General features: G+C 45.0%; 1 protein-coding gene across 1 annotated transcript in view; it reads left to right on the top strand.

Annotated features, from left to right (window-relative positions):
* LOC134450498 (polypyrimidine tract-binding protein 2-like) overlaps window positions 1-12,587 on the top strand; it is a 31,641-nt gene that overhangs the window by 4,207 nt on the left and 14,847 nt on the right. Inside the window, exons 4-8 of the mRNA XM_063200340.1 lie at window positions 4,294-4,485; window positions 6,046-6,189; window positions 8,324-8,437; window positions 10,774-10,884; window positions 11,142-11,319. Of these exons, the coding sequence (XP_063056410.1) occupies window positions 4,294-4,485; window positions 6,046-6,189; window positions 8,324-8,437; window positions 10,774-10,884; window positions 11,142-11,319 (739 nt within the window). The remainder of the gene's footprint in view (window positions 1-4,293; window positions 4,486-6,045; window positions 6,190-8,323; window positions 8,438-10,773; window positions 10,885-11,141; window positions 11,320-12,587) is intronic.

Raw genomic sequence — 12,587 nt, 5'->3', positions numbered from 1 at the left:
CCAGCAGGACAGTGTTGATCAAAATTCAGCAATGATTTTATGCAAAACAACAAGTATAATGTCTTGAAATGGTCATACCAATCTTGAGATAACACCATCATTGAACCAGGGTGTCTATAGAAGACAGATGAGTCATCTGACTGNATTAGAGGGGTTCTGGATAGAATAATTGGCAACTATTTAGTAGCACCAGGCAGTTGAAACTTGTCTTCTTGTATAGCCAGTATCCAAAGGCCATTAGATCAGCAAAGGTGAGCTCCACTTCATATTAATGGTATACCTTCTTTGGGGTGCCCATATTTATGCACACGCATATTTTTGTTTAAATCCACATAACATTCTTTCTATAACACCTATGAAAATTCTTCCACTGCTGAAATGTTTCTCTTTCCCTACAGTTTAACATACAGTGCCCTCCATAATTATTGGCACCCCTGGTTGAGATGTGTTAAAAGCCTTAAAATAAATTCAGTGTTTATTGCAGAAGAATATTGTCACACTGAAAATTGTAGGAAAATGTAGCCTTCAACTCAAATGAATTGTAAGAAAATAAAAAAATCCCTGACTAAAAAATAATTATTTTTCATGAAATCACCTGTTCCACAATTATTGGCACCCTTAACAATTCCCAGGAAATAAATATAATTGAAGCATTTCTGTCATTTCTACAGTAGTTTACAAAGTTTACCAGAGTATGTAGGAACATTTAATTAGTAATTCATCACTTCCTGTTTCCCTGGGGTATAAATATGACGTGACACCGAGGCCATTTCTCTTATCCACTCTTAAACATGGGAAAGACAAAGGAACACAGCATACAAGTGAGGCAGATGTGCGTCGACCTTCACAGGTCAGGCAGAGGCTACAAGAAGATTGCCACTCAACTGCAGCTGCCCATATCCACTGTGAGAGGAATAATTAAGAAGTTCAAAACAACTGGAACAGTGGTAAACAAGCCTGGACGAGGACCCAAGTTTATTTTGCCACCACGCACAGTGAGGAGGATGGTAAGAGAAATCAAAAGATCTCCAAAGCTCACTGTTACAGAATTACAACAAATGGTAGCATCCTGGGGTCACAAAGTCTCCAAATCAACCATCAGGCGCTGTCTACACACCAACAAGCTGTTTGGGAGGCATTCACGGAGAAAACCTTTCCTCACTCACAATCATAAACGCAAGCGTCTGGAGTTCGCCAAGCGGTTTTGGGGCTTCAACTGGGACCGTGTGCTTTGGTCAGATGAGACCAAGATTGAGCTTTTTGGCAACAAACACTCTAAGTGGGTCTGGCGTACCACGAAAGATGCGCATGCTGAAAAGCACCTCATACCCACTGTGAAGTATGGGGGTGGGTCAGTGATGCTGTGGGGCTGTTTCGCTTCCAAAGGCCCTGGGAACCTTGTTAGGGTGCATGGCATCATGAATGCTTTGAAATACGTTTTAAATCAAAATCTGTTGCCCTCTGCCCGAAAGCTGAAGCTGGGTCGTCACTGGGTCTTTCAGCAATACAATGACCCTAAACATATGGCCAAATCTACACAGAAATGGTTCACCAGACACAAAATCAAGCTCCTCCCATGGCCATCTCAGTCCCCTGACCTCAACCCCATTGAGAACCTGTGGGGTGAGCTGAAGAGGAGAGTACAGAGGAGAGGACCCAGGTCTCTGGATGATTTAGAGAGATTCTGCAAAGAGGAATGGCCGAAGATCCCTCTTTCTGTCTTTTCCCATCTTGTGAAAGATTATAGGAGAAGATTAGGTGCTGTTTTGTTGGCAAAAGGGGGTTGTACAAAATATTAACACCAGGGGTGCTAATAATTGTGACACACATTATTTGATGTCAAATAATTATTTCTTTATGTGGGATTTTTTCCCCACTGAATAAATGCACTTGTATTGAAGGTTGGATTTTTCTCTTTTTTTCCATTAAGGTCCCATATTATTTAGAAAAAAAATTTAATAATTGGAAGCTAAAAAACACATCTCAACCAGGGGTGCCAATAATTATGGAGGGCACTGTATGTTAAAAGGAAGTTGCTACTTTAAAAGCTCAGCGAGAAATAAACCGATGTAATGATCTTCCAAAAGGGTGCCCAAACTCTCATGGCACTGTACATCCAGTGTATCCAGACTGGTATTGAATGATCACTTAAATCCATAAAGCCATCAAATAAGATCTGTACATGCATTTAAATTTACACGGAAAGACCTATATACACTGCAACATACAGTACCGCACGCTCAGAGAGAGAGAGAGAGAGAGAGAGAGAGAGAGAGAGAGAGAGAGAGAGAGAGAGAGAGAGAGAGAGAGAGAGAGAGAGAGAGAGAGAGAGAGAGAGAGAGAGAGAGATCTAAACATAGGAAAACAGATATACATTATATATACTGTTGAGTCAAAAAATTAAGTCAATCCAGTGTATCCTGACTGTTATTAAATGATCACTTCATTCCCATTATTTTTTCCCCATACCAACAACCTTGTATGTGATACTGTCTGGAATGCCATAACATGCCGACACAAAGTTAGTGGCCTCACTGGAAAGTTGTTGGAATGGTGCCAGCACATTACCAATTGATGTCAAGTGATATCCAGCTTTTAGGGTCTTGATAACAGAGCCTTTACCAATACCAAAATAGGATGCCGCAGTGTCACACCCTGATATGGCATGGGCTGGTAAAAGGTCAATTACAATGTCATTTTGTGGATTTACATTTTTAATTTGATCTCTTTCCATGTTAATACGACCACCACTGAAATTATGTACTTTGTAGGCAAACAAATAATCAGCCAAAAATTATGTAATTATTACTTACAATTTTTATTTTGTGTTACAACAGCACAGGAAGAGTAAATAGCAATGTATGAAATGGTGAAATTCTGTGTTGAATCAGTAATCCTTTCTGGGTATGTCTAAGCTGACACCACCAATATTCGCCTAAATGTTACATATTTCTGCTTGACAAACAGCTAGTTATGTAATTGTCTAAAATTTATTTGGTACGAGGACACTTTCTCCACTCTGATGTGGCAGGCCTACCACCCAGAATGCTCTATGGTTAATCATAGTGCAGTTATGAAGCTGTCAAAAGCTTGTGAGCTATGGCTGCAGCGAAATCAACATGAAAGGGTTAATATCTGAAATTGGCACATCACCCACTCTTATCCTGATGGGTAAGTGTTGGACAACTACAAACAGCAAAACCAAACAACCCACTATGAGATATAAAGCCACGTTTGGCGAAATGTTGGCCTTTGTGTCTCCGACTTGGAAAATCAGGCTTTTTGGGTGAATGCCCCGCCCCCAAACATGCATGACCCCACCCCCACTGATGTCCATACCTCACCACCTGTTCTTATACACATCCCACCATGTAAACAAACACAAAATAAGTATGGTATAGAGTATTTGGTCAGCATAACATGAATTGGGAGCCAAAGACTGTTGTAATCTATGGCTGCAGCACATCAAGCATAAAAGGCTCAATATCTGAAAATGCTCAAGGGATATCACCGGGCATCATCTGGAATCTTAATAGGTACACCTTAGGCAACCACAAACTGCAAAGAAAAAAACTTTATCAGACGAAACTGGGTTCGGCTGATATTTGGCTTTTGGCTGCCGGACTATTTGTCAGGCTGCTGCCTACCTTTGTGAAACAGGAACTAATACAAAGTGAATCCAGCAAACATGTTTATACTTTTTAAATACCTCTATGAAATAACTAATTTCAAGGCTGTTTAAGTGTCACACAAGCACCTGTAAATGGTATCGGTGCCCTATTTGTTGGTACTCAGTCCAGTGCTTAATAACACACACACACACACACACACCCACACCCCCTCCTGGGGGAGCCACCCATCCTCTGTGCTCCGGGACCTCCCGCTTGACAAATTAAGCACTGGCACTCGCCGATACCGATACCACCATTTTAGTGCCGATCCACCGATACTGATATTGGTATTGGTGCAACACTACTGGAAATTGAAATTGCTGGAAAATCATGGAAATTCTGTCGTGAAAAGTCAAAGAAATGTATGTGTTGACATGGGACTGGGAGCCCTGAACTTGGCGTGTGTGTGTCTCTCTCTTGTTGGTACTCAGTCACCGATACCGATACCATTTTAGTGCCGATCCACTGATGCTGATATCGGTATCGGCGCAACACTACCCTGAACTTGGCGTGTGTGTCTCTCTCTTGTCTTGAGCACTGGTACTCACCGATACCACCATTTTTAGTGCCGATCCACTGATGCTGATATCGGTATGGGTGCAACACTACCCTGAACTTGGTGTGTGTGTGTCTCTTGTCTTGTCTTGCAGCAAATGGGAGTGACAGCAAGAAGCTGCGTGTGGAGGAGAATCCGCCGTCGCGCGTGATCCACATCCGCAAGCTGCCCAACGAGGTGTCGGAGACCGAGGTCATCGCCCTGGGGCTGCCCTTCGGGAAGGTCACCAACATCCTGATGCTCAAGGGCAAGAACCAGGTGAGCAGGCCGGGGAGCCAGTCAGCCAGCCGCCCGTGGGGGTCTTAAAGGCCTTACGTTTCATGTGGTAATGGCTAGTGGTGTCAACAATGATCGATTCGGCGATCCTATCCAATGCGGGGCATGGACGATCCAATTCAATGTGGCAAGTTCCAAAATCGCCGTGGGGGTCTTAAAGTGATACTGTACCATTTTTGGAAATAAGCTCATATTACACATCCCCTTGAGTTAAAGGGACACTGTGTGAGATTTTTAGTTGTTTATTTCCAGAATTCATGCTGCCCATTCACTAATGTTACCTTTTTCATGAATACTGACCACCACCATCAAATTCTAAGTATTCATTATGACTGGAAAAATTGCACTTTTCGTACATGAAAAGGGGGATCTTCTCCATGGTCCGCCATTTTGAACTGCCAAAAATAGCCATTTTTAGCTGCAAAAATGACTGTACTTGGGCCATACTAGAAAATATTTGTTTATTACTTAGTAAACTTTCATGTAAAGATCAAATTGGCAATAGGCAGCCCAGTTTCAATGAGCAGCATAGATGCAGTACCTTTTTTGACCATTTCCTGCACAGTGTCCCTTTAAGTAATTGAGTTTTAGGTAACACCTTACTTTACGGATCGCTAATAAGGTGGTAATTTCATGTACATTTCATAGTTATTTTATAGTTATTTCAGGGTAATAACTGTTTGTTTTTAGTAACAACAGCAAAATAACCATACAGTTTCGTGTGTGTGAGTGTGTGACCAAAGTGTCACCGTGCTGCGAGTCATCAGGGTGTCACCACAATGCACTGGAAACTGTATGGTTTTGCTGTTGTTACTAAAAGCAAACAGTTATTACCCTGAAATAACTATGAAATTTACATGAAATGACCACCTTATTAGCGATCCGTAAAGTATTACCGAGTTTTACCTCTCCTGTACTTCCTGCCATTCGGCAGGGCAAATTTTACCTCCCAAGCTAGCAGTTAACATTGAGTCCTATGAGACCAGTTAGCCGCCAGCTGGTCTCATAGGACTCAATGTTAACTGCTAGCATGGAGGTAAAATTTGCACTGCCATACCCAGAGAACGGTTGAAAGTACAAGAGAAAGGTACAACACAATTATTTAACTCAAGGGGAGGTGTAATATGAGCCGACTTCCAAAAAATGCGACTATCACTTTTGAATGTACTTATCATTTTACTCTACACACCTCAGCTCCCGTTCCTGACAGCTGTTGAAGTGGGAGTTCTACAACCATGGCAACCGTCGCGGTTTGCAGTTTTGCTGGTAATGGCGTGGATCAAGATGATTCTAATGAACGTCTCTCTTCCTCCTCTTCGTTTCCTCTCTTCCTCTTCGTTTCCTCTCTCTTCCTCCTCTTCGTTTCCTCTCTTCCTCTTCGTTTCCTCTCTTCCTCCTCTTCGTTTCCTCTCTTCCTCTTCGTTTCCTCTCTTCCTCTTCGTTTCCTCTCTCTTCCTCCTCTTCGTTTCCTCTCTTCCTCTTCGTTTCCTCTCTCTTCCTCCTCTTTCGTTTCCTCTCCTCCTCTTGTTTTCCTCTCTGCAGGCGTTCCTGGAGATGGGGACGGAGGAGGCGGCCATCACCATGGTGAACTACTACGCTACGGTGACGCCGCAGGTTCGCAACGTGCCCGTCTTCATCCAGTACTCGAACCACAAGGAGCTCAAGACCGACTCCACTCTCAACCAGGTACGCAAGGCATGTGGACACACACACACACACACACACACTCCACACTCAACCAGGTATGCAATGCATGTGGACACACGCGCACACACACACACACACACTCCACTCTCAACCAGGTACGCACGAGGAGAGTACACACACACACACACACACACACACACACACACACACACACACACACACACACACCACTCTCAACCAGGTACGCAAAGCATGTGGACACACACACACACACACACACACACTCCACACTCAACCAGGTACGCAATGCATGTGGACACACACACACACTCCACTCTCAACCAGGTACGCAATCACACACCTCAACCAGGTCAGTGGAGAACATGGAAAGGAGGATGAGACTCAGATTAACCGGTGGGGAACTACGTAGCAGAAGTCGGGGAATAACCAGCTCAGTGGAGAACTCAGGAGGAGTCTGGTAGAATAAACAGCACATGGCAGAGATCATTGCAGCCAGAGACGGCAGCAGCATTTGAACAGCAATTCTCTCTCTCTCTCTCTCTCTCTCTCTCTCTCTCTCTCTCTCTCTCTCTCTCTCTCTCTCTCTGTGTATACCGCTCCCAGTGAGCCTCTGCCAATGCATGATGCCTGTGCCTGCGTTCCTCTGCCGTTAGCACGTAGCTGGTGCCTGTCGGCGCAAACAGCCACTGCAAACAGTCTCATTAGTCACCCCGGTGACAGACTCCTTACTGGGCTGTTGCCCCGGTGACAAACTCCTTACTGGGCTGTTGCCCCGGTGACAGACTCCATGCTGGGCTGGTGTCCTGGGCTCCAGAGATTGTGACACATTCCTCAAACACTACAGGTCTCATTGGCTCATCCTCAAACACTACAGGTCTCATTGGCTTGGTGGCGCTGTCTGAAGCATGACGAGCTTAAAGGGACACTGTGTGAGATTTTTAGTTGTTTATTTCCAGAATTCATGCTTCCATTCATTAATATTACCTTTTTTTATGAATACTTAACACCACCGTAAAATTCTAAGTATTCATTATGACTGGAAAAAATGGCACTTTTCCTACATGAAAAGGGGGATCTTCTCCATTGTCTGCCAGTTTGAATTTCCAAAAACAGCTAGGCTACGGTTTTCCCGTTGCGTAGATACGACGCTTTTATTATTATTTTTATTATATTTCCGCTTTTTAGGCGGCTGGTTATTCTAGCCGTAGTCACTAGAAAGGCACGGGGTCCCCTCTAGGGCTGGGTATCACAGCCATGTTAATGTATCTATTCGATTTCGATTCTTAGGGCTTTGAATTGATTTAATCACGATTTCAATTCAATCCGAATCGATTCAATCCGCTCCCTTGTTGGTGCCAGGATTTCCCCCAAAAGATGCCGTTGCCTGTTTTTATATAAAAATGTCAAAGGGCTGTGGCTTGACCGTGTTAACAGATTGCTAATTTGTAATAAGTAGGCCTAGACCTAATTGACTAATACCTACTGGGTATTTTCCATAGACCTAAATTAAACAAAAAGAACAAAAACAAAAAAAAACAAAAAAAACGATTTTGTGCCCTGTGAATTGATTATGTGAATTTCGATTCGATCGATTGCCGATTAACTATCGCTTTTTTTTTTTACCCAGCCCTGGTCCCCTGTGGCTGTGCTGCGCGGCTAATGTGTGTATGGGGCTCCTGCATGTGTGCATGTGTGTGTACCGTCTGTATCAGGGCTTGACACTGGCACCTGCCAACCAGCCAAATGCTGGTAAAACTCGGCTGTGGCTAGTAATACTTTCAGTGTCACTAGCCAATTTGGCTGGCAGCTTATTCCTAGGTATGACATACGCATCATAGTAGCCCATGTTCTGTTGTTTGCCCCTTGTGTATCAATACAAAAAAAAGGACCAATAACTCTCAATATACTTCCACGTAGAAAGCTATACACTGATCTTGCTTTAGCACGTAGTTAATAAACGTACACTATCAAGATAAAGAAAAAAAAACAACATAAAATCAGTGGCTGGCTAGTGGAATACCTGAATGGCTAGTGACTTGGGAAAACCACTAGCCATAGTGGCCGCTGGGTGAAAAAGTTAATGTCAAGCCCTGGTCTGTATGTGTGAACTCAGCGAGCGCGGGCTGTTCTTGACGCCGTGTCTGCTGTGCAGGACGGGAGCTCCCCCAACTCGGACGGAGACAGCGTGCTGCCCGCCCCCAGCCCTGTGTTGAGGATCATCATCGACAACATGTTCTACCCCGTCACCCTTGACGTCCTGCAGCAGGTACACACACACACACATACACACACACACACACACACACACACACACACTTTACTAGCGCTCAGCCCTGTGTTGAGGATCATCATCGACAACATGTTCTACCCCGTCACCCTTGACGTCCTGCAGCAGGTACACACACACACACATACACACACACACACACACACACACACACACTTTACTAGCGCCCAGCCCCGTGCTGCGCATCATCATCGACAACATGTTCTACCCCGTCACCCTCGACGTCCTGCAGCAGGTAATATACACTCACACACACACACACACACACACACTTAACTAGCCCCCAGCCCTGTGTTGAGGATCATCATCGACAACATGTTCTACCCCGTCACACTCGACGTACTCCAGCGCGCGCGCACACACACACACAATTGAAAAATATATATTCAAAGTGTGATTCTTGTTCTTCCCCTGACTCCATCAGATTAGCCATGATGTCATGTAACCATGAGGCTTTTACTGGCCTGTTAGAGATGCACGTTCTCAAAATACCTCAAGTGACAGCACTCGGATGAAGAGCAATGCTGACACATGAGTTGTGCAAAGAGAAGGCTTTGGAACTGGCTTTATTTGTCAATTTGCCCATTAGCAGAACACTTAAATAATGTGAGACATGCTCCATCTGGCCGTGCTCCAGTTACTTTGCCTACCCTCTTTTTAAATTTTTTTTTATGAAGTAGTCCTATAAGTCGTCCACTTCAAAGGAGACTGGAGCACTCGGGATACGTTTTTCTGTTTTTTTATTGTGGTGCGAGCATGACTAATGACCGCTGATGAAGACTCACTGCGTCGAAACATTAGTCATGCTCGCACCACAATAAAAACAGAAAAACGTATCCTGTGTGCTCCAGTCATCTTTGGCCCAGTCTGCTTTTGAAGTGGACCAGCTTACTCCAAACTGAATACAGTCCCAGACTGAGAGCACCAAGAAAGCTCAAAGAGCGCAAGTGACCTCCTTTCCTTAGTCCTAAAAGATCTCTTGATGAAATCTTTGCCAGAAATAGTGAGGATCATTATTAGCCTGCCTCCTGACCAGGCAAAACCAACAGCTAATGTACTTTAAAAAAAGAAGGAAATAAAACCTAGCCCTCCTCTGCATCTGCCAAAGGCAGTATAATGTAATGCAGTGGTTCTCAAACTTTTCCCATCATTACCCCCTTCGGAGGGTCTGGATGCTTCCAAGCCCCCGCCCCCCCCCCCCAAGCAACAGTAGTACTCGCGCAGACTGATTTTGCGATCACTGCGCTGTGCAGAATCAAAGGAAAGGTGACTGGTGAGATAAAACAAAGAGGGACTGCAGTGGAATGCAGATGTGTGTTCATGTCCTATATGACAATTAGTAATATAATATTTACAATTAGTAATATAATGCTTAAACGTATTGGCTTATTGGCGAGAGACAGGAAATCCTTTCCTTTGGGGGAGGGAAATCCTGTCCTTATGTCCCACTTTGAGAAACACTGATGTAATGTCACCTAATTAGGCAGCTGATGGCTGTTGACGGTTGGTGTTGTCAGCAGGCGTTCTTCTCCTGTCACACCATTCGTGGCTCAACTTTAAAAGCCTGCGTCGCCACAAGACGGGGCCCCTGGTTGCTAGGCAACCCGGATAAACAAAAGCCCAAGTATCCAAGCCATGCCAGCCTGCCAGTTGCTAGTTAACAAGAGAAGTGGCATCCATGCATAGCAACAATTGTCACGGCTGTCTTCAATGCAACACGGTTTTAAGACGGGGAACATGATCTGTCCGGATAAGGTTGCGCTCTACTTTGGTTTTTAAAAACGACACAAGTTTGCCTCGTCAGTGGAATGGGAGTTCTGATCTATAGAAGCACTCATTGTACAGTTAGTGACTTCTGTATAAAGTCTCTTGGGTGGTTGCTGTTAGTGACTTCTGTATAAACCTTGTGGTTGGTTGCTGAAGATTTGTGTGGAGTCACTAATACAATACCATGACGGCTACAGTTCTCAGCAGGGGCTTTCCTCAATGTAACAGAAAACAATAATAATAAAAACACCCAATTAGCAACAGATAATGTGCAAATAATTTGACGTGACAAACAAACAAAAAAACAAAAACAGAAAATGGCATTTATCATATTATGTAGTTATAATCAAGCCATGTTTAAGTTCAGTCTTTGCTTGTTAGAATACCAATGATGATAAATAATCTGTCCCGTTGTCCCTCCCGTATATTAAATATCGTTTTTCCCGTTGTCGTATATTAAATATCGTTTTTCCCGTTGTCGTATATTAAATATCGTTTTTCCCGTTGTCGTATATTAAATATCGTTTTTCCCGTTGTTCTCCCTCCAGATCTTCTCCAAGTTCGGCACGGTCATGAAGATCATCACCTTCACCAAGAACAACCAGTTCCAGGCCCTGCTGCAGTACAGCGAACCCGTCAACGCACAGCAGGCCAAGCTGGTGAGTGGTGTGTGTGTGTGTGTGTGTGTGTGTGTGTGTGTGTGCGCGTGCGCGTGTGTGTGTGTGTGCTGCAGTACAGCGAACCCGTCAACGCACAGCAGGCCAAACTGGTGAGTGGTGTGTGTGTGTGTGTGCGCGTGTGTGTGTGCGCGTGTGTGTGTGTTGCAGTACAGCGAACCCGTCAGCACCACACTGTGTGTGGCGAATGGGAGACGATGTTAAGCTGTGTGTGTGTGCGCGTGTGTGTGTGTCCACAGTCTCTGGACGGCCAGAACATATACAACTCCTGCTGCACGCTGCGCATCGACTACTCCAAACTGGTGAACCTGAACGTCAAGTACAACAACGACAAGAGCCGCGACTACACGCGCCCAGACCTGCCCGCCGGTGACGGACAAGACTCCAGCATGGGCAAGGACTCCACCTCGCTGCTCGGTACGTACCGGTACCTGGCCCCCCAAGACGCTCCCAAAACGCCAGGGGGGTGGGGGGGTAGGGTAGGAGGGTGTCTAGTGATCCCCTTCCCTCTCCTCCTTCCACTCCCAAAATGTCCAGGGGGTAGTGTAGTGTAGGACAGTGTTTCCCAACCAGGGGTACGTGTACCACTAGGGGTATGCGAGCACACTGCAGGGGGTACTTTTTTAACAAATGTTACATGGAGCTTAGTTTCACTGGGATGGAGAGAGCGATATTGAACTTGACTCGGGGGTACTCATGGCACAAGGAAAATGCCTAGGAGGTACACAACACACAAACAAAGGTTGGGAAACACTGGTGTAGGGTGTCCCCTTAGTGTATATATAAACTTTATTACAGGCTCAGGGCCCAATAGGCAGACACACAACATATACATAGAAATAGATGTGATCCACTTCCCTCCCTGATGCCCTCTCCCTCACCTCCACCCCTCTCTTCTCGCTAGATTACTGCCCCCAGTGGGTGTGTAGAGTGCCCCCCCTCCCCAAAACTACACCCCCCTCCCTCTACCAAGTAGTTGGGTCCCCTACTTTTCTCTAGTAGGTTAACTGCCACCCAACCCCAAAATCCCCACCTCACCCCAAAGTCCTCCACCAGCTCCAGGTCTGCTTAGCTCTCCAAATGGGTCGCTGTCCTCCTCCCTGTCTCCTTCCTCAGTGTGTACTTGGTGTAAAGTCCAACACATTTGCTTTTGTTTGTTTTTACCATAACACCCATCACATGCCTCTTTGATGACCTCACCTGCCTGTGGCTGACGCATTCACACACCCACGCACGCACGCACGCACGCACGCACACACACACACACACACACACACACACACGCACACACACACACGCACACACACACAACCTGCTTCTGTGTGGTTGTGTCCATTTCCTTATTATTCTGCTCATCTGAAGTTAAGACTCCCAATACATGTGTTTTGAAACGGGTCGATCAAGCTCAGCATTTCATTAAAAAAAGGAAAAAACCCAAGAGTAATCGGCTGAAGTGGGCCAGAACACGACTGCCTTCTTGTTTGGCCTAAATGCCAGTGGCGTTAAGATGCTGGAATTGAGATTTTGCTGGAATTGAAGCTACAATTGAACTTATTTATTTATTTAATTCCATGACGGGTATTTTTCCACCCAGAAAGCAGAACGTGAGCGCTGGCTTCTGCACCTGTGTGAATTCATGACTCATGAGGAGAGAGAGAGATGTAGAGAGATGTAGAGAGAGAGAG

The sequence above is a fragment of the Engraulis encrasicolus genome, chromosome 6 (assembly GCF_034702125.1).
Source record: "Engraulis encrasicolus isolate BLACKSEA-1 chromosome 6, IST_EnEncr_1.0, whole genome shotgun sequence".
NCBI lineage: Eukaryota > Metazoa > Chordata > Actinopteri > Clupeiformes > Engraulidae > Engraulis > Engraulis encrasicolus.
Note: the sequence above shows the minus strand (reverse complement) of the source record. Positions and strands in the feature narration are given on the sequence as shown.